Source organism: Gopherus evgoodei, chromosome 14, assembly GCF_007399415.2.
Source record: "Gopherus evgoodei ecotype Sinaloan lineage chromosome 14, rGopEvg1_v1.p, whole genome shotgun sequence".
Taxonomy (NCBI): Eukaryota; Metazoa; Chordata; order Testudines; family Testudinidae; genus Gopherus; species Gopherus evgoodei.
Genome location: NC_044335.1, coordinates 17,258,988 through 17,282,692, shown reverse-complemented (window position 1 = coordinate 17,282,692; position 23,705 = coordinate 17,258,988). Strand labels below are relative to the sequence as shown.

Below are 23,705 nucleotides of genomic sequence, written 5' to 3'. Positions count from 1 at the left end.
TTATTTAAAACTGAACAAAACCCTTGAGAGATTGGTTCCATGGAGCAGGCCAGCAACCACATGAAGTGGGTGGATAACAAAACACACTTCTAATCTGACTCAGTGACTTTAAAAGCATCACTTTCGATAACAGCATTAAAAGTTATTGTAAGCTTGAAGAAGCACATTACCCCATAGCCAAGAGTTACACGTACAATGAGTGGGAGGAAACTGCAATGAAGGAAAGGGAATGATGAAGAAAAGAAACCAGCTAATTATCTGTACAGTAAGTGTTTTTCAGGTGGCGTTGTGCACACATACCTTCTCCTCTAAGTGCATGTGCCCAGTACACTTGAGCTGGAGACTTTTGCCAGCAGTACCTTTAGGTGGTGCACGAGCCCTGGCTCCCTTTTTGCTCTCAGGTGAGGAGTAAGTGGGGTATGTTTGCTTCCTCCCTCTGTAACTTCTCATCACTGTAACCAGAGGAAGATTAAGGTTTACTGGGGCCCTGGGCACAAAACATTTGGGCCTCTCACATCGCTCCCAACCATGGAGCCCTGTCCCCTGCTCCTCTCCTTCTCCCAAGGTCTCTCCCTCGAAGCTGGGGGCCATCATAAGGACTGCCCAGGGAACCTGGGCCACTATGGGGGAACCCTGGACCCCCCCATCTGCCCTGAGCAGCATCATCCTGGGGCAGGGACTGCTCTCGGGCACCCCAGTCCCCAGCCCAGGGAGGGGTCTTGGGCCAGCTCTGAGCAGAAGGGGGCAGAAGGGAAAGAGCCTTGAGCCAGCTCCATGTGTGGGGCACTGGGATAAAAGGAGAGGGAGCTCGGCCAGCTCCGTGTGTGGGAGAGTCGGGGGAATATACTCACGCTACACAGGTTCTGTCTTCTGACCTGGCCAGGGCCTCAGGGGGAAGAGGAGAAGCAGAGTGGAGGAGCAGAGCTGATGGGGCGGGGGGAAGGAGCAGCAGGAGCTGGGGGACAGAGTGCTGGTGCTCCTGCGGGGGGCCCCAAATTGGCCAGGGCCCCAGGGCACAGTCCCCATCGTCCCATGCAGTAATCCACCACTGACTGTAACATCTGAAGTAGCAGGGAAGGTGGGAAGATTGTGCACATATTCATTACACACCTCGAACAACAGTTACCGTGCAGGTAAAACAACCGTTTTGTCCTCCTTTGAATGATTAGGCACATACACAGTCCATGGCAGGAGGCTCATCAGCACAGCCCTTACAGGATCATCTGAACAGAGATTGTAACACTAGCTTGTAAAAGCTGGCATTGTCACAAGGCTCGAGCAATGGCACAACAGGAAAAAGTTACCAGATGCCTTGTAGATATCAGCTACTGGAACACAGCTCAGAAAGGCTGAAGAAGTGGACTGAGCCATTATTCTTGGTGTAAGAGAAACTTGTAGCAGAGCATAATACAACCATAATCCAATGTGAGATTTCCTGAGCTGAAACTGGTTGACAGTCTACACTCTCGGCATAGGCTACCAAACGCCAGGGAGAAGTCCTCAAAGGCCTAGTGCAATCCAAATGCCCAAAGCTCTAGAAATGCCAAAGCTCTAGAAATGCCCAAGATATGAAGTGTTTCTTCAGCTTTAGGAGAATGGGTTTCGGGGAAAAAACCCACAAGCAAATGAATAATTTGGTTCAAGTAGAAAGCTGACACTGACTTAAGCATAAGTTTAGGCCTAAGGCAATGGCTCTCAACCTTTCCAAACTACTGTACCTCTTTCTGGGGTCTGATTTGTCTTGCATACCCAAGTTTCACCTCACTTTAAAAACTACTTGCTTACAAAAAAAAGTGTCTCAGCCACTATTACTGAAAATTGGCTTACTTTCTCCTTTTTACCATAGAATAAAAAAAATCAATTGGAATATAGATATTACAGTTACATTTCAGTATATAGTGGATACAGCAGTATAAACAAGTTATTGGCTGTATGAAATTTTACTTTGTACTGATTTTGCTAGTGCTTTTTACATAGCCTGTTGTAAAACTAGGCAAATATCTAGACAATTTGATGTACCCCCTGGAAGACCTCTGCATACTCCGTGGGTCTTCAGCAGCAGGTTCTTTGGTGCCTCCAAACACTGCGCTCCTTACTCCTGGAAAGCAGAAGGCCTCCAAGGAAATGTTGTGACGTGCATAGATTCCATAGGAGGGTAGCTTCTGGCATAGTTGAGACAATCGAGTGCATTGGACACACATATACCTGTAGCAGAATGGGCATGCACAAAATCTCTCAAAGGAGGATTCTGTCTTGAAACTAGAATGTCAGCTGTTTGTACCAATGTGTTGGCACTTTAGGCCTGAAAGAAAGCGTTAAAGCTGCAGTAGATAAATTTGTCCTGGTTTGCTAATTGAAACTGATCTCTCCCTTCCCTCTGAAAACAGATGACTAAAGCCAGTTTAGGGAATGGTGAGAGCTCTGGTGTGGCTAAAATCCAACAATATGTTATATTTTAATCTCAAACTGCACTAAAATCCAACAGCAAAATTAGGACACTATGGCAAGAATCCATCCAGAGCAAAGCTGTTCTCCTCCAAAGCAATCAGAGGTCAGCTTCAGTTACAGACCAAGAGCATTAGACTCTTGTGTGCATGTCAAAGGATAATGTTTAATAAACTGCTAATGTTGAAGGCCACTTCCCCCTGGGTGGATGCAGATAACAGCAGCTTGTGAGAAAAGCAATCAAACGACATATAGTTCCGACCTTCATGACACCCACAATCTTTATAACACCTCTTATCACTAGATAATTTGATTAGGCAAACTCCTTATGTATTACACACGCCCAGACCATCTGAACACGCTGCATCAGATCCAGAGCATAAAGCAAGCACAGGACAGAGCCAGGAACTGTAAGTATGACCCCCAGCAAGACACATAATTAGCATTTAATTTAAGCTTTTCAGGAAGATACATTACAGAGGTGCCATCTTTTTCAAACATACTCTGCTCTTTCCGCAGAGATTACCGACAGCTGACCACTAGGGGAGTGAGTAGACAAAGGTTCAGATGGGCAGTCTCTGGGACATTTTGCAGCAGTAGATAAAGATCCTGGTGAATCCAGCTCTAATATGGGGTGGGCAAAATCCATCTTGAGGAGCTTCCCCTTTAGTATTAGAGACAACTGGATGCTCATGAGAGGTTTGAAGGATCTCTTCTATACACAGACTACATGAGAAGCTACCCCACAGTGTCTCCCACCAATTCAGTCCTACTCTATCATGGCTACATCTCCTAAGGAGGAGAGGTGTTCAGCCAGTTGCCTTGGATCAGTGCCAGTTTGAGCGGTGGTAGGCAGTAAACATAGGTACCTGCCCACAAGTCACTAAATATTCAACTCATTTCACCAGGTCATCAGCCATTAAGTTGGTGGTAGCAACATCAACCAAATCTGATCCAGACTGCTAATCTTCTGACTGGCAACCTGGCATGCACAAGTCTCTCTCACCTGCAATTGCTGCATTTGAATCACAAAAAGGCAAAGAATCTCCTATTCTTTTTCTGTAGAGCTATGTGGTTTTCCCCTTCCCTTTGCACAGGTGCTCAGAAGAAGGGCTACAGCTGCTTAGGAAAGGAGGGAATGCCTGTGGGAATGCTAAGCAGCTGATGTGCAAGACTACTAGTTATTTCACTGCTATATGTGCTTCCCCCATGTTTGTTGCATCCACCCGCTGTCCTGTCACTTATATTCAAGTTCTCCAGGGCAATGACCATCCTGATTATGTGTTTGTACAGTGCCAAGCATAAGCAGGCCCTGATCTCAGAAAGAAGCCACTACATGCTGCTGCAATAAAAACCAAACAATGTTTGACTCCATACCCAAGAGCAGAAGATTGGGTGGACCCTCACTCGTTTGTTTGTTGACATTTTGCTCTGTTCTAAAGACTTACCATTCAAGGTACAGAGACCTCCTCTTCCCATCCTCAGATACAGGCCACAAGCCTCCCCTTCCTCCCCAAAAGAACACAAGAGACTCCACTGCAATTTCTTGGTTCTTGAATATGTATTTTTTTTTTTTTTACTGAAAAATCATTCATAAATTAAATACAAAAATGTACAAACACATGGGTAAATAAATGTAATGATACAAAGAATTGCTCTGCTGAAAAAAGTGTGTGTGTGTGTCTGTGTGTCTTAAAACACTACATTTCAGTGCAAACATGTACCCTGGCACCTCTTAAAAACATAAGAGTACTTTCAAAAGCCATGATGATGGACGGATACTACTTATGGTTTAACTCCACCTCAGATGGTGGGTGATTAGAAGTGTGAGACTCTTACTCCGTTGGTAAATTTGTTACAGAAGAAGAGGATCTTTAAATAAATATTTTAGCAAATAAAACCCCACATGGCTTGTTAAAAAAGATAAATCAGCATTGAACACGCCCTGACTCCCAGCAAGATTAGTAGACAATGTTGACATACAAGGGGTACACAAGTGGCCTTGTTGAATTTCAGCTGCCAGAATATGTACAGTTCTTTTTACTATGAGAATTTTTACACTATAACAGCACATGCGCTTGACAAAATGTTTTAACAACTACATTTCTACACAATATTTGACTTAGCTGATAAGATTAACAGTGCACATTTTAAGATATTCCACATTTTAAAGAGAGAGGGAAAAACTCAACCTGATTGACAAAAAAAATAAATGCAAAGAGTGACATTGATTAGGTGTGAAACGGGCACTTTCAGGCCAACCTTAAATGAGTACATTTCTGAGTAGAGGTAATGCTTTTTTTTTTGTTCAAAACATAGGGTGTAAGAGATTGTAAATATACATTAAAGACCGAGGATTCAAACTCAAATACAGTAACATCTACTCACATATGCATGCACAATTCCTGTGGTGGTGAATTTAGACCATTTGAAATACATTCCTTGTTTGAAGCACCATTAAAGACATCAGTTGCTAGCAACATTTAAAGATTAAAGAAATGAGGGGGAGAGTAAAGGTTCAGCATTTGAAAAGGGTCCACAAGAATTACAGAGATCAAGAATCAGAAGCAAGAGAGTCTTTATTGCTATATGTGCCATAAAAATCAAACTACAAATAACCTTCAAAAAACCATTTTAACGCACATGTATTCCAAGACTTTAAACCTAAATTACAAAAACTTACCAGCACTTTCCAGGGCAGATGCACTGTCCTTTCATGCAGGCTGATAAGATCTACACAACAAGAACTCCATATTTTCTAAACCTAAGTTCTTCTCGAGAGACAAAAAAGAGCCCTGGTCAATCACACCCACAGCAGATGTGTATGGGGATCATATGTCCAGGGAACCAAGAAAATAATGTAAACCATAAGAGTTAAGGAAACAGAAGGCAAACAATGCAATAAAAGAAAGTTCAAGAACTTCTGAGCTTAAATACTCCCAATCTGTATATATATATAAAAAAGCAACCCAAAGCACTTTTACCATATAGAAGTCGAGTAAAAGTGAGTTTGTACATACTGTATAAGTGATGGATTGGTTTTAAACCAGAAAAAAACAAAACAATCCTAAAACAGGCACAACCCAAGGAGAACAGTTCAGAAAAAAACCTAACCCTGTAAAACTGGATGGGAACATCAACCAAGCACTTCAGTTCTGGAGACTCATGTTTTTGTGAACTAATTAGAATGCCCTTCATTTTTTCTCATTATGATTTTACATCTGTGGATAAATCTAGCTCACTATTTGTATTTGTGGAATGCATTCCCTGGCTAAGGATTATAACCAAGGGTTCTACCTACAGTTAGAATGTACATTAGTTCAGTGTTCTGTTCAATTTACACAATAAATATATCAAAATATTTCATGAAACAAAAACGTTACATTAGAGGAATCTCTGTAGAACGTTGCCAATTTAGGGGGAGTTTTAATAAGCTGCAGCTGACTGCCCAAAACCAAAAGACAGTGACTGAGGAGGGAAGGTAAGATTTTTGGGATTTGTGCATGGAAACCACACAGGCCTACTGGTGAATTCTGGGGGGAGAGAGAGAAGAGGAGGGATGTGTTTAAATAAGTCTAGAAGCTAAGCTTGCACTTGCCACCACTGTGGAATAGAGGGTAATGGGCAATGAAAACCCAACAGGAATAAAATGGAAGAACTCCATAATTTACGCATTATCTACCACACAATGATATGAGCTGGATATTTGTTCTTTCATGAAGTTTCCCTTATCTCTCCCTTCTCCCAAGAGCCCCCGCCATTTCTGTAGTAAGCAATGCTGTGGCTCCATATTTCTGAACCCCGGCATCCTACCAACTAAGGCCCCTATCTTGTAAACATTTAAGCTTAAATTTACATCACTGGGTCTACTCACATGAGTAGAGGGACTTGCTCTGGAGTAAAGTTACGTATGTGTTTGCAGGACTGGGGCCTAAATGAGTGACCTTAATATGTAAACCTTTAGCTTGAGTTTGAATTGTAAAAGAAAATAAAAAAGGCATTTTTCACAGCTTATTTACACTTGCACTTCTTTAAGAAGCGATTCTATTGTATATACTTCAAGCAGGTCATTAAAAAAAACACACAAATGTAGAAGAATGGTATCATCTTAAGTTTCATTTGATCTCCTATTAGGGCAGCTGCCTATTGGATTGCTTCTGGCATCCAAACTCAAGAAGCCAACAGAGTCATTCAGCCAAACTGGTTCTGTGAGAAGAAAGTACGTCAGATCACTGTTGTGTTATTTGAGATTGTTGGAGGAGACGGAATGCAGAGATGAGAGCAGCAGGTCACACCATTGTTCATAAAACCAGAAAGCGAGTGAAGTCCCCGAGTTTGTTGCACAAACAACCGGACTGGGCCAAACGATTTGTGCGTGCACTTTCAATTTTATTCTTCAAAATACTGTGATCCTTCATTAGACAATGCGTTTCTTGTCCTTGGTAACCCTATAAAAGAATGTCAAATCCGTTGCTTTCTTGGTGAAGGGCAAAGCAAACTTATTTTCTCCTCTCAGTATTCGTTTACCAGAGCCAGCTCTGGTGTCAGGTTAACAGTTATGTTTTTATACAAGGCGTCATACGTAATGTTTGGGAAGTAGTTCAAGTTACTGAGACCGTCCAGGACCTGCCTCTCTCTTGACTTCCTCAGCAATGCATACCTGTTTAAAGAGAACGAAAGATGAACGTATCCACTCCCAACACTGCTCACGGCTGCAGAAATTTAGACTGAGATCTACTACACACAGTCTCAACAAGAACAAGAAAAAACTAACATGAGAAAATCCTCCTGAACACAGATCCCTTAAGATATATGTATAAGAGACAACTCCAGCATTTAGACACAGAAATATTTAAGCAGCAAAGAGTCCTGTGGCACCTTATAGACTAACAGACGTTTTGGAGCATGAGCTTTCGTGGGTGAATACCCACTTAGTCAGATGCATGTCACTAATATTTAATACACTTTGGAGAAATAAATTTTTGATCCACTGTCTGGAGTGATGCATAGCACAAACCAGAATCAGATGAGTGTTATTTTTCTAGGCTAGTATGTTGTGTGTGTGTTTAGTTGGCACAGTTTGTCAAACTGTCAATATGCACAGAAATAAGAATTGATAACTTCCTTCCCAAAACCCGAAGATCATGCTGACACAAAGCAGCTGAATGACTTCAGGTGTTTTCTGCATGCCCCTATACAAGAATAAGACATGGCCTTCATCCCACAGAACCTACCATTTAAGTGAGACAGAGCAAATGGGGGGGAAGGAGGGAAGACAAAATAAACCACTCACAAAAGCAGGAGCAAACGGCATTGGACTAGCCTAGAGGCTAGGGGTGGGCAGAAGCCAGAAGAACTGAATTTGAGGAGGGGGAGAGCAAAGGTTCTTGGCACCTCATTTCAGAGTTGGGGGCAGCATGGAAAAGAGTCACAAAGGTACATGGGAGCACAGGGTGTGAGAAGGAACAGATGGAAACATACAGGCAGGGTAGGTTCTTTGGTACTTGCACAGCTCTCATTACTGTAGTATCTACGTGTTTCACAATCTTTTAATGTTTTTCCAGAGGGGGTGTTAAAGTAGAGCATGAAGACTTTGAACTCAGTTCAGTGAAATATTAAATCGGTAAAGGAACATGGAGGTGAAGGAGCAGCAAGAAGAAATTTATCTGGAGCACGCTGGATAGACTGAAGAGGGGGAAGAAGTGAGTCCAGAATGAAGATGATTACAGTACCCAAGCAGGAGAAAAACAGTGGCGTGAGATAGAGTTTTAGCAGTGGGGATGGAAAGAACACAGCAGAGGGAAAAGTAGCAGCGAATATCTGGCAAGAGATTGAGTGTGGGGAAATTGACAATCAGCTGAAGGTTTGAGTGAACAGATTACGAGTGCATCAGTAAGGACAGGGCACAGGGAAGTGAAGTTCCATTTGAGCAATTAAAGTCTGAGGAACAGTGGGATCCAGGAGGAAATGTCAGGAGGCTGGAGGTTCCTCAGCACAGGGCTTTGACATTACAGCAGCGGTCATCAGGCAAAGCTGTTTACACCAATGACATCAATGTAAAGCAAGGCTAAGTTGCATCGGGGCAAATACCAGCTTTGGCCCACCTACACTAGGGAGCATCCTCGAGTAAATACACTGGTGGCTCTAACCAGACCCCATACTGGATCAAGCCCTAGTGTACAGAAAAAAGGGGAATAAAAGAAAGCATTAATTCAAAGCCTTTGAACTGAGTCAAGTAGGCCTTTGTCACTGCAAGCTTTACAGTCAGCGCTGGGCTACGATGTTATGCTCTGATCTGTAATATCTCCAACTAGCAAGCTGAATGGCTTAAAAAAAATAAAATCACACTGCTTCAGAACCCTCTGAAAGATACTATCAGGTAGCAACACACTCCAAGTGACTGTTGCCAAATAAGTGACAGCAGTTCACTGGATGCACCCTGACCATCAGCCTACAAAATTCCAGATCTGATTAAACAAAGGAGGCAGATCTAAAGCTCTCATTTCCACTGCACTGTAAGCCATTTGATACTTCAGAGAAACTGAACAATTGTGACATTTCCCCCTGAAATTGACTTCCTTGGTTCAGCTTCAGAGAATTGAAATGGTAGAAACTTATTTTCCTCACCCTAATCTGTTTGGTAGCAAAATGAAAGCTAGATATAGAGAGGAAAAAGATTTTTATCTCTATCCACTGGAAGCTCGGAGAACAGGAAAGTTGATGCTGGAAAGAGGCCCAGAGCTTAACGAATTGCTGGTTCATTCCCTGCTTGAATTTGCAGTTAATTCAAAAAGTATTAGCAAGGTGAGCTTTGTGAGTTTCTCTTCTAGAGCTCTCCTAGCAGTTCCTGTTCTGGTATTAGTAGTGGATAATACAATTTATAGCTGATTGCCATTCTAAACAAACAGTTGTAGCTTGTGAGGTGTTAAGTCATGTAATTGTTCACAAATAAATCATTCCCACTGGTTCTGTTAAACAAGCTCTTTCGTACCATTGTGTACTGCTTGCTCATACTCCTCCGGGGGCCCCCGGAAAATAAGGGACAGCACGTGTGCATTTATGCTTCCAAAAACAGCTCTCTGGGCCCTGTTGGAATGCCAATCCTGATATACAATCTAACTCTTTACATCCTCTTGAACAGGAACAAAACTGAATGATGTGGAGCTTTTCCTGATGACTCAGCATACTGTTTCACCTAAACTATAAACTTTGCGGAGCAAGACACTGTTTTGTTACTTATCTTTACAGTCCTAGCACAATGGAGCACTGATCTTTGGTTCACATTCCTAGACACTACTGTAAAATCAAAATCAAAATCAGTTAGCAGGATGGAAAATCTTGCTCACTTTAAGATTATGGCAAAATATATTTTCTCCTATTGCAGCTAGCTTTTACTCGGGGGGTGGAGGAAGAAAGAAAGCCGACTGAGGTGTTATTTTACCTCAAACAAAACTGGAGCAAAACTGCTATGAAGCACATGACACAGACATATTGCTTTTGCAATGGAAGCTACATGCATGATGCAAATATAAGAGTTTGAAATCCCTCATAAACCAGGTATAATAGAAACAGGGACAGAGGTTGTTCTAGTAACTATAACACCCAAGGCTGTGGATCCTGCTACAATGCCTTTTGCAGGCTAAGCAGGGCTGGCCTGGTTTGATGTTTGGATGAGAACCTTCAAGGAAAACAAATGTTGCTTCAGTATGTGGCGCTGACTACCCCACGAGAGGCTCGCATTCTTCAGAGTACAGAGCCAGGGCCGCAGTTTGTTGCCAAAAGGTTCTAAACTGCTGAAGTCCACTCTTTTGGAAAAGCAACAATCACTAAAGAGGACCTTAGAATAAAGAGTCCAGGGTATTAACCATGCCAGTTTGGGTTACTACATCTTGCCTCTCTGCAGTTCTGATTATCCCCTTCCTGTCCTAAGACTGTTGTGAAAAAATTCTGTGCATTGCTTGACAGCTGCCACATATCACCCTGAAGTAAATGCAATGAGCCTCTTATACAGTATGAATGCTAATTTGTGAAGTGCTTTAGTATATAACATTAGAACATACAAGCTGCCACATGGAGTCAGACCATGGCCCCATCTTGCCGAGCATCCTGTCTCTGACAGTGGCCCATATCGAAGCTTCACAGGCAATGTAGCAAACAGGGCAATTTTGCAGTGATACACTCCTGTCTACCACACCCAGCTTCTGGTAGTCAGAAACTTAGGGTCACCCTGACCATCTTGGCTAACAGTTATTGATGGATCTATCCTCCATAAACTTACTACCCAGTTCTTTTTTGAACCCAGTTATACTTTTGGCTCTCACAACATCCCACGATAACGAGTTCCACAGGTTAGTTGTGCATTGTGTGAAAAAGTACTTTCTCTGGTTTGTGTTAAACCTGCAACCTATTAATTTAATCAGGTGACCCCTGGTTTTTCTATTGTGTGAAAAGGTAAATAACACTTCTCAATTCACTTTCTCCACATCAGTTATGATTTTATACATCTGTCATATCGCCCCTTAGTCAACTCTTTTCTAAGCTGAACAGCCCTAGTCGTCTTACTCTCCTCTCGTATGGAAGCTGTTCCACACCCTTGATCTTTTTTGCCAGCTTTTTCTTAATTTTTTCCAGTTTCACAATACCCTTTTTGAGATGTGTTAACCAGAACTGGACTCAGTATTCAAGGTGTGGGCACATCAGTGGCATGATGATTTGGGGATCCTTCTGAATAAAACAAAAACCTTCAATAATGAAAATCCCACTTGCCTTCCCAGGAACTGCACTTCGCCTCGATGATGGTGCGGAATTGACTTGTATTTTCCTGTGACTCCTCTTGGTCGAGACACTGAGTAGCCTGCATACTGCACCCTGTATTACAAAGATCAGACTGTTGCATTTGCTCCAAATTCAATACTCGCCAAGGCTGAACAATCATGAGCCACAACAGACTCATCGTCTGCAGTAAGCACAAGTTTCCATTAGCGAGCTAAATAGAGGAAGAAGATTTCAACCAGTTCAGGCTTTGGGCAAACTAAGCTGCTTTCAGTACATTACATTTTAATTGAGTAGTCAAACTGATCCTCAGATGAACATCAACATGAGAAATAATGCCCAAGGCCAACAATTTCACAAAGTTACCTATGGCAAGAACGATACTTCCTCATTCTCTGTTAGTTATGACCTTCCAGTCCAATTTGCTTTACTAGAATGGAATGAAACCTCAATGTATTCATTTATCAGGATCACGCCCTCGAGGGCGTGATCATCTCCTCCCCCTCCTTGCATGTGAAGAGGACATGGAATAGCTCCAGAGTCAATCCACACTGCCTGGGGTGGGAAGGGGCAGCTTTGCTTCACATGTTGTGTAAATCCCCTCTCCAGGTGATTGCAAGGCTGGAGATGTCTGAAAGCTGCTCAACCAAATTAAGGCTTTCAGGGGGCAGGCTTAGAGCCAGTTCACAGCAGCAGGGAAGATATCTATATTTTATTTCACTCAGAACACAGCAGGCAGAACCCTGAGGAGTGTCCACTGCCAAGAAGCTGGGTGCATGCACTGTATGCCTGAGGAAATATATCCCCAACCCGTGTGGCAGCACATTCCTATACCCAACCAGCCACTACTGTATTATCAGTGATGGTAGTTTGTACAACACACATCAGGTGTCGCAAGTTAGATGCTGTTACAAGAACTCAATGAGCAGAAGAGTCACACCCTAGGAAAGTCAGCATGGACTTATCCCCCTATCCTTTGGGAAGTGGACTCAAGCCAAGACACACACCATTACCTGTTCCAAAGATCGTCATCCTCTCCGCCCCAGCCCCAGAACGCATTAGGAAAGCCATTGATTTTCTTAAACTGTTCCACTGTTAAGCCACTCACTCCACCAAAGAACTCATTATAAGGGAGCCTAAATAAAAGACAGCACATTAGTCATCACAGGTGTGAACAGTGTCTCAGATCAGGGCTGATGCAGTTTCCTGCTCACAGCCTGTCAGAGCAGCCATTTTCCCGGATGGAGCTGAATGAAGCTATTGGGAGGTTTGCCTCTATTTATACTATGTTTACTTGCACAAAACATGGAAACCAAACTGAAATGAATTTTTCTAAAATCTAGCTATTGACTTTTTACCCATTATTGCATGAAGGGGGACTATAGGTGCTTACAGATACATATATTTATCCAGCTTGGCTGCAAAGTGTCTTGGCATCTGTCCACATCCATAATAGTTACGGTCATTTTCTGGTATATGGTCCACATCATGAAAGATCAAACAATCCCAGTCCAAGTCCTTCATTGCTTCCCGAAAGCCAATATTGAAGAGCATGGCACGGTTAAATGGTTGGTTACCAGCCTAGGAAATAGAGTTATTTCTCAGAAGCAGCTCAATATAACACACACACACACTCACATACACACTCTCTCTCTCTGTACACTGCAAGTACATGTTTGGAAATCAGTCATTCTTTTCATGACCTCCTACACAAACTCAAGGGGAAAAACTCCCTTAAATTCCTGCTTTTGTAACCCTCTTGCCCTGGTTTAACAATAGAGATAAGTGCTAAACAAACCTCATGTATTCTAATACATTTTAATTTACCAGCAGCTTTCAGAAAGTGCCTGTGTCCAACATAGCATTCAGGTGAATGGCATATTATGAGAAGCTAGGTGCTGTACACATATCAATGTTCGGCAGTAACCTTTGAAAGCCTATGATAGATACGTACTCTGCCTGATAAACAAAAGCACAAAGAACACACTTTGGAGATTTGACATTACTGTGCAATAACTGGGGGCAGAAGGTAGTAAATAGCTTTTTATATGTGGGATGCATTGGGCAGCAAAATCAGTCACACAATAGCAAGTTTCATGTTCCAGTGGTTATTCCCACTGATGGTAGATTAGCCCGGAAAAATACATTGCGTATACATGGGAAGTGACTCACTTGTTCAATGACATAAAACGCGAACTGTAAACGTTGGCGCTGCAGCATTGGAATAAGGTGCCTAAAGAGAACTGGAAGATGCTCATAACGATTGCGGAATGGTATCAGGATTGCCACCTAAGAGATGGAAGACATCAGATAGTTATTACTATATCTGGAAACCAGCTTTCACTTTGTCAGCCCACAAACCTTCAGCTCAGGGCACTGGGTGTGCCTGAAGCCATGTGTATGTGTGTTTATAATCACAGGACCATAGACAATGTTGATGGAAAAGGACTAACAGATCTAACTCATTTCCTGGGGCTTCAATAAAAGATTATTTTATAGTGCAACATACAACATGGAGCACACAATTGTGTGTTGGCCATTCACTCTCATGCCTCCTTTATTTTGTGCATTTCGGTATTCTAGCTTTTTAAAATAGATACTACTTTGGAAAGGGAGTTTCTTTCAAATATTAACTAAATGTCATGTTGGGTTAGGGGACAGAGACTGACTGCACTGGAGACTTAAATCCTCTACCAACTGAATAGGTAGGGCATGATTCTCTTATACCATGGTCAATGTGTCTCCACCCTCACAAGCAGGGAACTCCTCCAGCAAAGATAAATTCATGGTCTCCAAGGTCCATGCTACCCTTGGTCTTTCTGGGCTAATTCTTGCTCAAAACCAGAGGTAATTTTGGTGATCTAGATACCTATCAACTAGAAACCAATTAATTGCACAAACCATTAAACAGCCATCTGCACGCAACACATTTCAGACACTATCAGCTGACAGGCTCCACTATTACAGAGCTGACAGGCTCCACATCCAATCAGCAACACCCCCCCGCCCAAATTTTCTTATAAAAGAAATGAAGTGCTGACTCATCTGTCACTAGGTAACAGGCTCCTGAAGCTAGGGGTTTATAGAGGACTGCTGTAGCCAGACAAGAAATACCTACATTACAGGCAGCCCTACAGTATCTGTGATGCAACTCAAGATATTTTTCTTTAGAAGGGCAAAATGTAACCATAGCCCAGTTCTTGCCAATACCACCATTGTTTGTACTCCTTTGTACTAAACAATGGCATCACATTTTAATGGAGCTTGTGGCTGTTTTGAGGCTACAGTTTACCTTCCAGCGAGGCAGGCAGTCATCAGGTTTCCAATGGCCTCCTAGCTTGATACCCGGGTCTTTAGAGAATAATTGATGGATATCCTCCATTCTGATTTCACTCATATTTACATCAATTGGGCCCTCTGTGTACACAGTAGAAAGAAGAGGTCAATCAATATTCCAGTCCCAGCAAGAGAAGGTATATCGCAGGCTTCTCACACACTTCAGTCTCATGGTCCTACATCAGTGTGCATGCTTCTTCCCACTTCACTTTTCATACACTTATTACTAGGACTGACTGCAAAATGGGTCTTTTCCTGTCGACTATCAAAAAATGATTAGAAAATGCTGCCACAGTACCTCATGATCTCATTCTCCTTTATTGGTTGGGCTCCCTGGCCAGACTACATCTCCCATGATGCATCATGATCTTCCCTCTTGTAGAGAGGCAGTGCATCATGGGAGACTCTGGTTGTGAGGCATAGTAGGAGTTGTTGTCTGGCCAGGGAGCCCAACCTCTAGAAGAGAATGAGAGGACAAGGCACAGCAACAGCATTTCTAAATCAAAATAATGAGATTCAATTAAAATATATTTTATAACAATCTTCAGCAGAAAGACGCTTCTCATAGGAAAGCTTTGTTTTATCAAAAGTCAATTTTCAATTTAAAACAGTTGACATTTTTTCTAGTTTCTTCTTTCCTCACTAGCATTTGGCTTCCCATCACCCCAGCTAAGTCACTATTTTCTGACGATAGCTCAAGGAAGAGACATGCCCAGTGAAATTCAAAATAGAATTTTTAGAGGATAGTTTGGTGGTCCAAATCATCATATTCCATTGCTCTGTTTCTGGGACTAGTGCAGGCTGGCAAATATTGCAGTAACCCCTGTGAAGAGGTAAGGAGCAAGCACTTCTATCATTCCCTTAAAAAAAAAAACGGTCTCAGACAAAGATTGATTAGTTTTGGGAGCCTGGTAAAAATGATTTACAGCTTCTGTGCTCGCAGAACAACATTTCTATTCATTCCCCACCTTCCTAACATAGCTAAATAGAAGAAGGTGCAGTACACAAGTCAGGAGGTAGAAAAATGGTACTAGAACACACCATCCAAAAACATGCAGGAACAGACAACAGAGACTCTGGAGCAGTTAGGTAAAGCGGTGAAGATCTCCCAGAAACCCACATGTGGGGATATGAGGATATTCTAGTTGTTATCAGCATAGCTGCTGAACTCCCAAAGACTGCAGTGTACACCACACTGGGATGGTGCAGAACCTGTAATAAAACAGTATGCTCTTCCTACCTCCTCCCACTCCCACAGGAAACAGATTTTATAGGTTGTAACCTGGAAGGAGGGGGTAGCATGGAGATGGGAGTCTAGGGAGGGGAGGAAGATAACGAGTCACAGCACTACTCACTCATAGAAGGGAGTCTCTCGGGACAGGTATGGTTTGGGAAGTAGGTAAAATCTTCAGGAAGAAAGGTTGTGGTTTGCAGAAAGGTTTCACTGTGGTTCAAATCAAGAGGATAATCTAGGGAGAGGAAAAGAAAAAAGCTACTTGAGCTATAGGTTTTTCCATTCTCCAATATTCTATTACTAATGTAAAAGTAAAATAAATTATATTGTAAGAATAGAAAGGATTAAAAAAAATGTTGTCTGTACCTTTAAGCAAATTGTTGAAATGTTGCAATCCAGGTGTCAGGAATACAGACATTAACATAAAACAATCGCACCGTTTAAGGGCAATTGGTAAAGTATTAGCCTTAGATCGATAACAGTTAGTAAGAAAATAGAATATGCATGCTGTGCCCCAGGTAAATTTTACTGTTTTGCTTTCTTTGTCCCTTTGTCTAATTCCCGCTCTTTTATCTGTATAAATAAGACTGTTTGGGCCTTGCATGGCCACTCACATATTCTGAATGTTATTGGCGGAGCGCTGCGCTAATAAACAGAGTAGTCTGACAAATTGTGAGTCCTGATTCTAACTTTAACAATTTGGAGGTTCCACTGAGATGGTAACCGTCTTCACTGGGGCTGTGTGATTCCTGACCGTTTTTGTAGGACGACTGTGGCAGCCGGCACCTGGCCCAAGCGGTCCTCCACTAGAACGGAAAGGTGCATGACCACAGTGAAGTCTACGCCATCGAACCTGTTGGTTCCCACTCTGTTCTGGTAGGGATCCCGGGATCTGACATCAGGAATCTGGTCAGGTAATTATTTCTGTGTTTTGTTCGGACTGAGGACTGTCCTGTCTCTGTGTCTATCCATACTCCCTGTGGAGTGTTTGAGTCTGGGTGCCGTCTCCGTCTGGGGATCTGCCGACCAAGGAGTTCCTGTCCCCGAGGTCTGAGTGAGTGAAATCTGCACAATCGCAGCTGCACCGCACCTTGGGTAAAACCCTTAGTGTGAAAGCAAGGGCAATTGAGGCAGTAGCCTGTGGGCTCCTTTTGTGTGTTGCACTGGGCATCGCTCTGACGAATCCTAATTTCCTTCTTGTGTGATTGGTGTGTGAAGTCCTCCTGTATGGGCAACCAGACGTCTAAGCCAGGGCAGTTCCCTAAAGGAACTCCGGCTCATTTTATGTATTTTAGGAAGGGTCTGGACTCCTGTAAGTTTCTGGAAAAATGGTCTAGGCTAACTCAGGGAGATCCCAAAACTCAGTGGCCACTGTTAGGATCTTGGGATAAGGATCAAGTAGATGTCTTAAAAGACAAACTCGGCCAATCTAAAACTAAATTGGCAAAAGGAGAGGTCGATTGTTTCATGCAATGGTGGGAAGAGGCAAATCGTAGATGGACAGAATCGAAACTCGCCTCTCTCAAAGATTCAAATGATAAGTTAAAAGCTTTATTGGAAACCTCCTCTCCCACCACTAGACCGAGCACTCCCCTTTACCCTGTTCTCCAAGCAGACCCCCCTTCGTACTCCTATCTCCGGGTGGGAAAAGACGAAGAAAACTCCTTGCTAGATTCTGGGGACGAGGATGAAGAAGATGCATTAATTGGCCTGGCAGCCTTGCGTCGAATCAATAGACGGCCACCCACACCCCGAGCTCAGGAACAACTGTTACCAGATCTCCCAGATCAGGAACAATTCCCAGAGATCTCCAGTTCAGACCCGTCCGGATCATCCGGTACTGCCGAGGCCCATTCCTCTGGACACACTCTGCCTCGTAAAAGCTCGCGCTTGGGCCTTAAAAATATCCAGGCTCCCCTCCGAATCCTGCATACTGGGGGTCAGGACGGGGGTCCCACTTGGAGCTATAAACCCTGGACTCACACTGAGCTCCTTTCAATTATAAAAGGCTTTCCAAAGCCCCGAGAAAATCCTACCAAATTTGCAGAGGAATTTTTGTTAGTGTGTGATACCTATGAACCCTCTGAGGCAGACCTCCTGCAGCTGTGCAAGCTACTTGTAACAGCCCCTAGTAAGCATGAAAAATGGCTCACAGCAGCAGATTGGCTCGCTGCCGACCGCCACTCTACTTTGCCAGACACTGGTCCTAATGCTGAATACCGAAAAAAGTGTAAGGAACGAGGTAAAAATCTATTTGAAGCCATCCCTCGGGTATGGACTCCTAAAACCAACTGGACGGCCATAAATGGCTGTAAGCAACGACAGGGAGAAAACCCGGGCGACTATCACACCCGGCTGACATTTTTCTGCAACATTCTGGTATACAGCAACCAGATACAAATGGACAGGGCGCTCTGGCTAGTGCATTTGTTAATGGCCTCTTGCCTGCTACCGGCAATCTGCTAAAACGAATCAGTGTTGGATGGGAGACCAAAACCATGGACAAATTGCAAACAGTGGCAGAGCACTGCCAATGTACTTTAAAAGGAAAGGAAGAGCAATCAGCTCAGCAGTTAATAGCCTTGCAAATACAGCATTATTCAGGGCAGGGCAAACAGTACCAGGGACGGGAAAATACCAGGGACGGGACTTGGGAGGGGAGAGGGAACTGGATTTTCGGGTTATGGGGATGTTTGTAATTACTGTAAACAGCCGGGACATTGGAAGAATGAGTGTCCAAGCCAGCCTGGTAACTCTGTGAACAACCAGTTAAACTCCCTGCCAGCACAGCCAGTCAGCACCCAGCCTTACTTTGCCCCACAACAATGATGGGACACCGGGGAACCTCAGGAAATTTTAGCCCCTTTACTACCTCTCACTCCCACGGGTGAGTGTGTGTTAACTATCAATGATCTTTCTCTCCCTTTCCTTGTTAATACGGGAGCTTCGCTCTCTGCAGTTTGTACTACCGACCTGCCTGAGGTTCCCCGCTCTGGAAAAACCATGTCCACTGTGGGCATTACGGGAGTCCCAGCCCCTTATCCCCTTTCAAAACCTCTACCGGTCCAGGTTGGTCCCCTTTCTGCGGATCATGCCTTCCTTCTCTCTAATTCCACTCCGGTAAACCTTTTGGGTCGGGATCTGTTATGTAAACTTGGCTGCACCATATACTGTTCCTCGGATGGGGTCTATTCACAAATTCCCCAGTCTTTCCTGAGTGATTCTGTAGCCTCCCTGCTGTCTGAAATGTCCCTTTCTACTCCAGTCCCTCGAGCACCTAATTTCCCAGGTCCCATCCTCTCTGTGGCCAACCCATCCCTCTGAGGTGGGCCGCTTAAATACTGATCCTGTCTGCATTACTGTTAACTCTTTCAAACCCCTGCCTCGCCTATCCCAGTACCCTTTAAACCCTGAGGCAGAGGCTGGCATTGCTCCGGTGATAACTGCCCTGCAGGAGCAAGGCATTATTGTTCCCTGTTCCAGTCCCTGTAACACTCCTATCCTCCCCGTTCAAAAAGCTGATGGCAAATCATGGCGATTTCTTCCGGACCTTCGAGCCATTAATCATATTGTCATACCTGCTTTTCCTGTTGTCCCAAACCCAGCAACGATCCTGGCTTCTATCCCACCAGCTGCAACTCATTTTACTGTTGTTGATTTGTGTTCTGCTTTCTTTTCTGTTCTGGTTCACCCTGACTCCCAGAACCTCTTTGCCTTTTCCTACAGGGGACAGCAATATACATGGACCACGCTCCCTTAGGAGTATACGGAAGGTCCATCTTATTTTTCCCAGGCATTAGCCGGAGACCTAGCTGACCTTGTTTTCCCATCCGGGTCCACTCTAGTCCAATATGTAGATGATCTGCTCCTCTGTTCCCCTTTGTTATCTTCCTCAGAAACTGATTCTTTAGTGCTCCTTACTGTCCTAGCAAACAAAGGTCACAAGGCTTCTCGCTCTAAACTACAGCTCTGTCAAACCTCTGTCACATACCTTGGTTTTCTCCTCTCCCAGGGTTCCCGTATGCTTTCTCCCACCCGCGTCCAGGCTATCCTTAGCTTTCCCCGACCCGGCACTCCACGCCAGGTCCGAAAATTTTTGGGCATGGCTGGATTTTGCAGGCAATGGATTCCCCAATATGTCTCCCTTGCAAAACCTCTACAGGAACTCACTCGAGACTCTGTGCCTAATCCCATGCCATGGCCACCTGAAGCAGACTCTGCCTTTCTTTCCCTCAAACAAGGTTTGGCTTCTGCCTCCGCTTTAGAGCTGCCAGACTATTCTAAGCCTTTTACCCATTTCTGCCATGAACAATCTGAATGTGCACTTGGAGTTCTCACTCAGGTGCACGGAGGCAAGAACCGCCCAGTAGCTTATTTCTCTGCCACTTTGGACCCTGTGGCCCAAGGCCTGCCCCCCCCGCCTGCGTGCTGTGGTTGCCGCAGTACGCCTAGTCGAAATGTCTGAATCCCTTGTTCTTCGCTCCCCCCTTACTCTCATGGTCCCTCACTCTGTAAAAACTCTGATGTTACAACGCAGTACAAGCCACCTCTCCTCCGCTCGCCTTACCAGGTATGAACTTCTACTGCTGTCGGCCTCATATATCACTATAAAGCGCTGTTCTCAGTTAAATCCTGCCACTCTCCTTTGTCTAATAACGGTGATCCTCACGACTGCCGTGCAACTGTCTCTGCTATCACCGTCCCGCGTGCTGACCTTTCTGATGTCCCTCTCCCTAACTCTGACCTTGTTTTGTTTACTGATGGTTCCTGTTTTTGAGACAAACCAAGGTCGTTTCCTTGCACGATACGCTGTAGTGTCACTCTCTAAAACCCTAGAAGCTGCGCCTTTACCTTCTGTAACCTCAGCACAAGTTGCTGAATTAGTTGCCCTCACCCGTGCCTGCTTTTTGGTGGAGGGACGCTCCGCCACCATTTACACTGACTCCCGCTATGCTTCTGGGGTTGTACATAACTTTGGTACCCTCTGGCAAGCTCGGGGTTTCCTTACATCTGCCGGTACCCCTATTAAGAACGGCCCCTATATCGCTGCTCTCCTGTATGCAGTTTTACTTCCCTCTGCCCTGGCTATTGTTAAGTGCCCTGGCCACTCCATGGCAGACACTGATGTTGCTAACGGTAATGCATTTGCTGATGCCTCTGCTAAACATGCTGCTGCCATAGAACCTTCCCCAGGTGCATTTCTAGGTTCTCTCTCTGTTTCTATACCACCACCGCCCCTTACTGACCTCACCCTGCTCCAGGACTCTGCCCCAGAAACTGAAAGACTCCTGGGTTGCCCAGGGTTGCTCTCTACATCCTGATTCCCTTTGGCGTTCGCCTACTGGTGCCTTTGTAGCCCCCTTTTCATTCTACCCATCGCTGGCTACCCTTCTACACGGTGTCTCACATGTCGGAAAGGAGGGAATGGTCTCTGCTCTAACTAAGGTGGGATGGTGGGCTCCCCATTTCAGCTCTTTTGCAGCCCGCCACTGTGCCGCCTGCACCACTTGCCAAAGCCACAATATTGGTAAACCTGTAAAAGTGGCTCAGGGATTCCGGGGCTTGCCCCAAGCACCTTTCTTGCATTGGCAACTTGATTTTGTACAAATGCCTAAGTGTCAACGATTTGAATTTATTTTGGTTATGGTATGTTTATTTTCTAGTTGGATTGAAGCCTTTCCTTGTCGCAAGGCTGACTCACTGTCCGTTGCTAAATGTTTGTTAAACCATATTATGCCTGCCAAGGGAATTCCTGCCACTCTGTCCAGTGACTGGGGTACACACTTTACCGGACAAATTGTTCAACACCTGGATAGTATATTACATGTCACACACCTGCTGCACTGTCCCTACCATCCACAAAGTGCAGGTGCTGTGGAAAGGCAAAATGGTGTACTTAAGAATAGCCTTGCTAAGATTTGTAACGCCACAGGGTTAAGCTGGCCAGCAGCTTTACCACTAGCCCTTATAAAAATGCGATCCACTCCATCCCAAAGGCATAAACTGAGTCCTTTTGAAATCGTTATGGGACGCCCTATGCAAACTGTGGCTACCATTACTCCAGTCCCAGACTTGAACTTGACTCACAGTACTCTCCTTCGATATTGCAAGGGATTAATGCAAGCTGTAAGTCACTTCCATTCACAGGTTCAAGCCGCCTGGCCGATGGAACCCACCTCTGACGCCTGCCACAATCTTGAGCCAGGTGACTGGGTCTACATACGGCATCACCATCGAAAACATGCCTTGGAACCTCGGAGGAAGGGTCCTCATCAGGTACTGCTTACTACCCAGATAGCTGTTAAGCTATCTGGCATCGCAGCATGGATACATGCTTCACAGTGTAAAAAGACACCCTCCCCAGCAAACCATTCAACACCTCAGGACTGTGTAGAGTCAGTTTTAATTCCAGAAGAAGACATAGAGAAACAGCCTGCAATACCTTACAATCTACGCTCTCGTAAGGGTTGCCAGAAGCAGACGACAACCTAAAGCAAGGCCCAAGAAGCAGCAGTAGCGAGCCTAGCACCTGCTGCCTGGTGGACATAAAACCGCGACTGCGGTTCCCTCAGTTGAGGTTGTCAGAACCAGAAGGGCCTTGCCTCCAACATGAGCCTCTGGTGGCACCAGTTCCTCGGCTGCTGGTGTCTTAAGGTCTGGGGAGCCCACAATGACAATTCTTTTATCCAGCAGCAAGTGTGAATAGCTCAGACTCTTAATATTTCTAAATGCTGGGTCTGCAGCCACATCCCAGCCCACTCTCAAGCTGGTGTTCCTGTCCTGGCTATCCCACTGAATTCCCCAGACCTCACTGGAGGACCTCGTCCATTTAACAAAACATGAAACAGCAATGACACTTGGAAAGCAGTGGGAATAAATGTATCTAAATGAATAAGTGTGGTGGGGGGGAAAGGTCATTGGTGTTGGGTGTGTAATGGGACAGGGCTGGATCTGGGAAAAAGCTGTTGCCTTCAGCATATTGTGGCAAATGGCGGATGGGATTATTTAAACAAAACTAAAGAGTGGCGGGCTGGGTATAGGGATATAAATTTTTTCTCAATCTGGAATCAAACAGAAAAATCAATCTCATGTTCCCCCTACAGTAACCTTGGTAAAAATAATACAATCTTCCAATGCCATACAAACACTACCACTCCTTCTAAGGAGGATTACCCTGTGCCCTTTGGAGGATATTACTCCTCATTTGCAAAACATATGTAACAAATGGATGCAATCGACCCTTCCCAGCCTTAATAGGCCATCATTGGGTTTGTGGAACCAAAGCTTATACTGTATTACCAGCTAACTGGTCAGGTATCTGTTATCCCGCCCAACTCTTCCCACAATTCCGGGTACTAGAGTCCCTCCCATGAGAATGCCTCCGTAATTTCAGGCGAAAAAGAAGGGACTTACTAAATGCCCAATGGTATATACATAACATAAGCCCCTTAACTCGGGAGAGGCCATTGGCACTTCCTTTATCCCATTTGGGGAAGTAATACACCACGCAAAAAAACTCCTAAGGTTACAAGCAGTGGTTAAAATAATGGCAAACGAAACCGGAGAAAGTTTAAAAACCCTGGCCAAAAAAACAGGGGTAATCAGACAGGTGGCCCTCCAAAACCGTCAAGCATTAGACATAGTTCTGGCAGCCAAAGGAGGAACCTGTGCTCTCATTGGGAAAGAATGTTGTATGTTTATACCTAACAATACCAATGAGGTAATAAATCGCACTAGCCACTTAGAACAAATCGCATATCTTCCCCATAAAGAGCTAAGTTCTTTATGGAAGTGGCTAAGTAACCTTTTCAATTTCTCTGGCATAGAAAACTGGTTGTTTCAGGGGGCCCTAACTATCCTGTTTGAAATCTTAGTAATTTTTGTATGCTTTCAGTTAATCTCCTGTTGTATCCAAAAT

The 23,705-nt window shown here is 44.2% G+C and overlaps 1 protein-coding gene across 1 annotated transcript in view; it reads right to left on the bottom strand.

The window, feature by feature from the left end:
• Positions 1–5,006: 5,006 nt before the first annotated feature.
• Positions 5,007–23,705, bottom strand: part of B4GALT5 (beta-1,4-galactosyltransferase 5) — a 74,062-nt gene continuing 55,363 nt past the window's right edge. The window contains exons 3-9 of the mRNA XM_030533640.1: positions 15,909–16,022; positions 14,510–14,634; positions 13,390–13,506; positions 12,611–12,798; positions 12,231–12,353; positions 11,212–11,313; positions 5,007–7,105 (exon numbers count right to left, since the gene is read on the bottom strand). Of these exons, the coding sequence (XP_030389500.1) occupies positions 6,958–7,105; positions 11,212–11,313; positions 12,231–12,353; positions 12,611–12,798; positions 13,390–13,506; positions 14,510–14,634; positions 15,909–16,022 (917 nt within the window). The 3' untranslated portion in view covers positions 5,007–6,957. The remainder of the gene's footprint in view (positions 7,106–11,211; positions 11,314–12,230; positions 12,354–12,610; positions 12,799–13,389; positions 13,507–14,509; positions 14,635–15,908; positions 16,023–23,705) is intronic.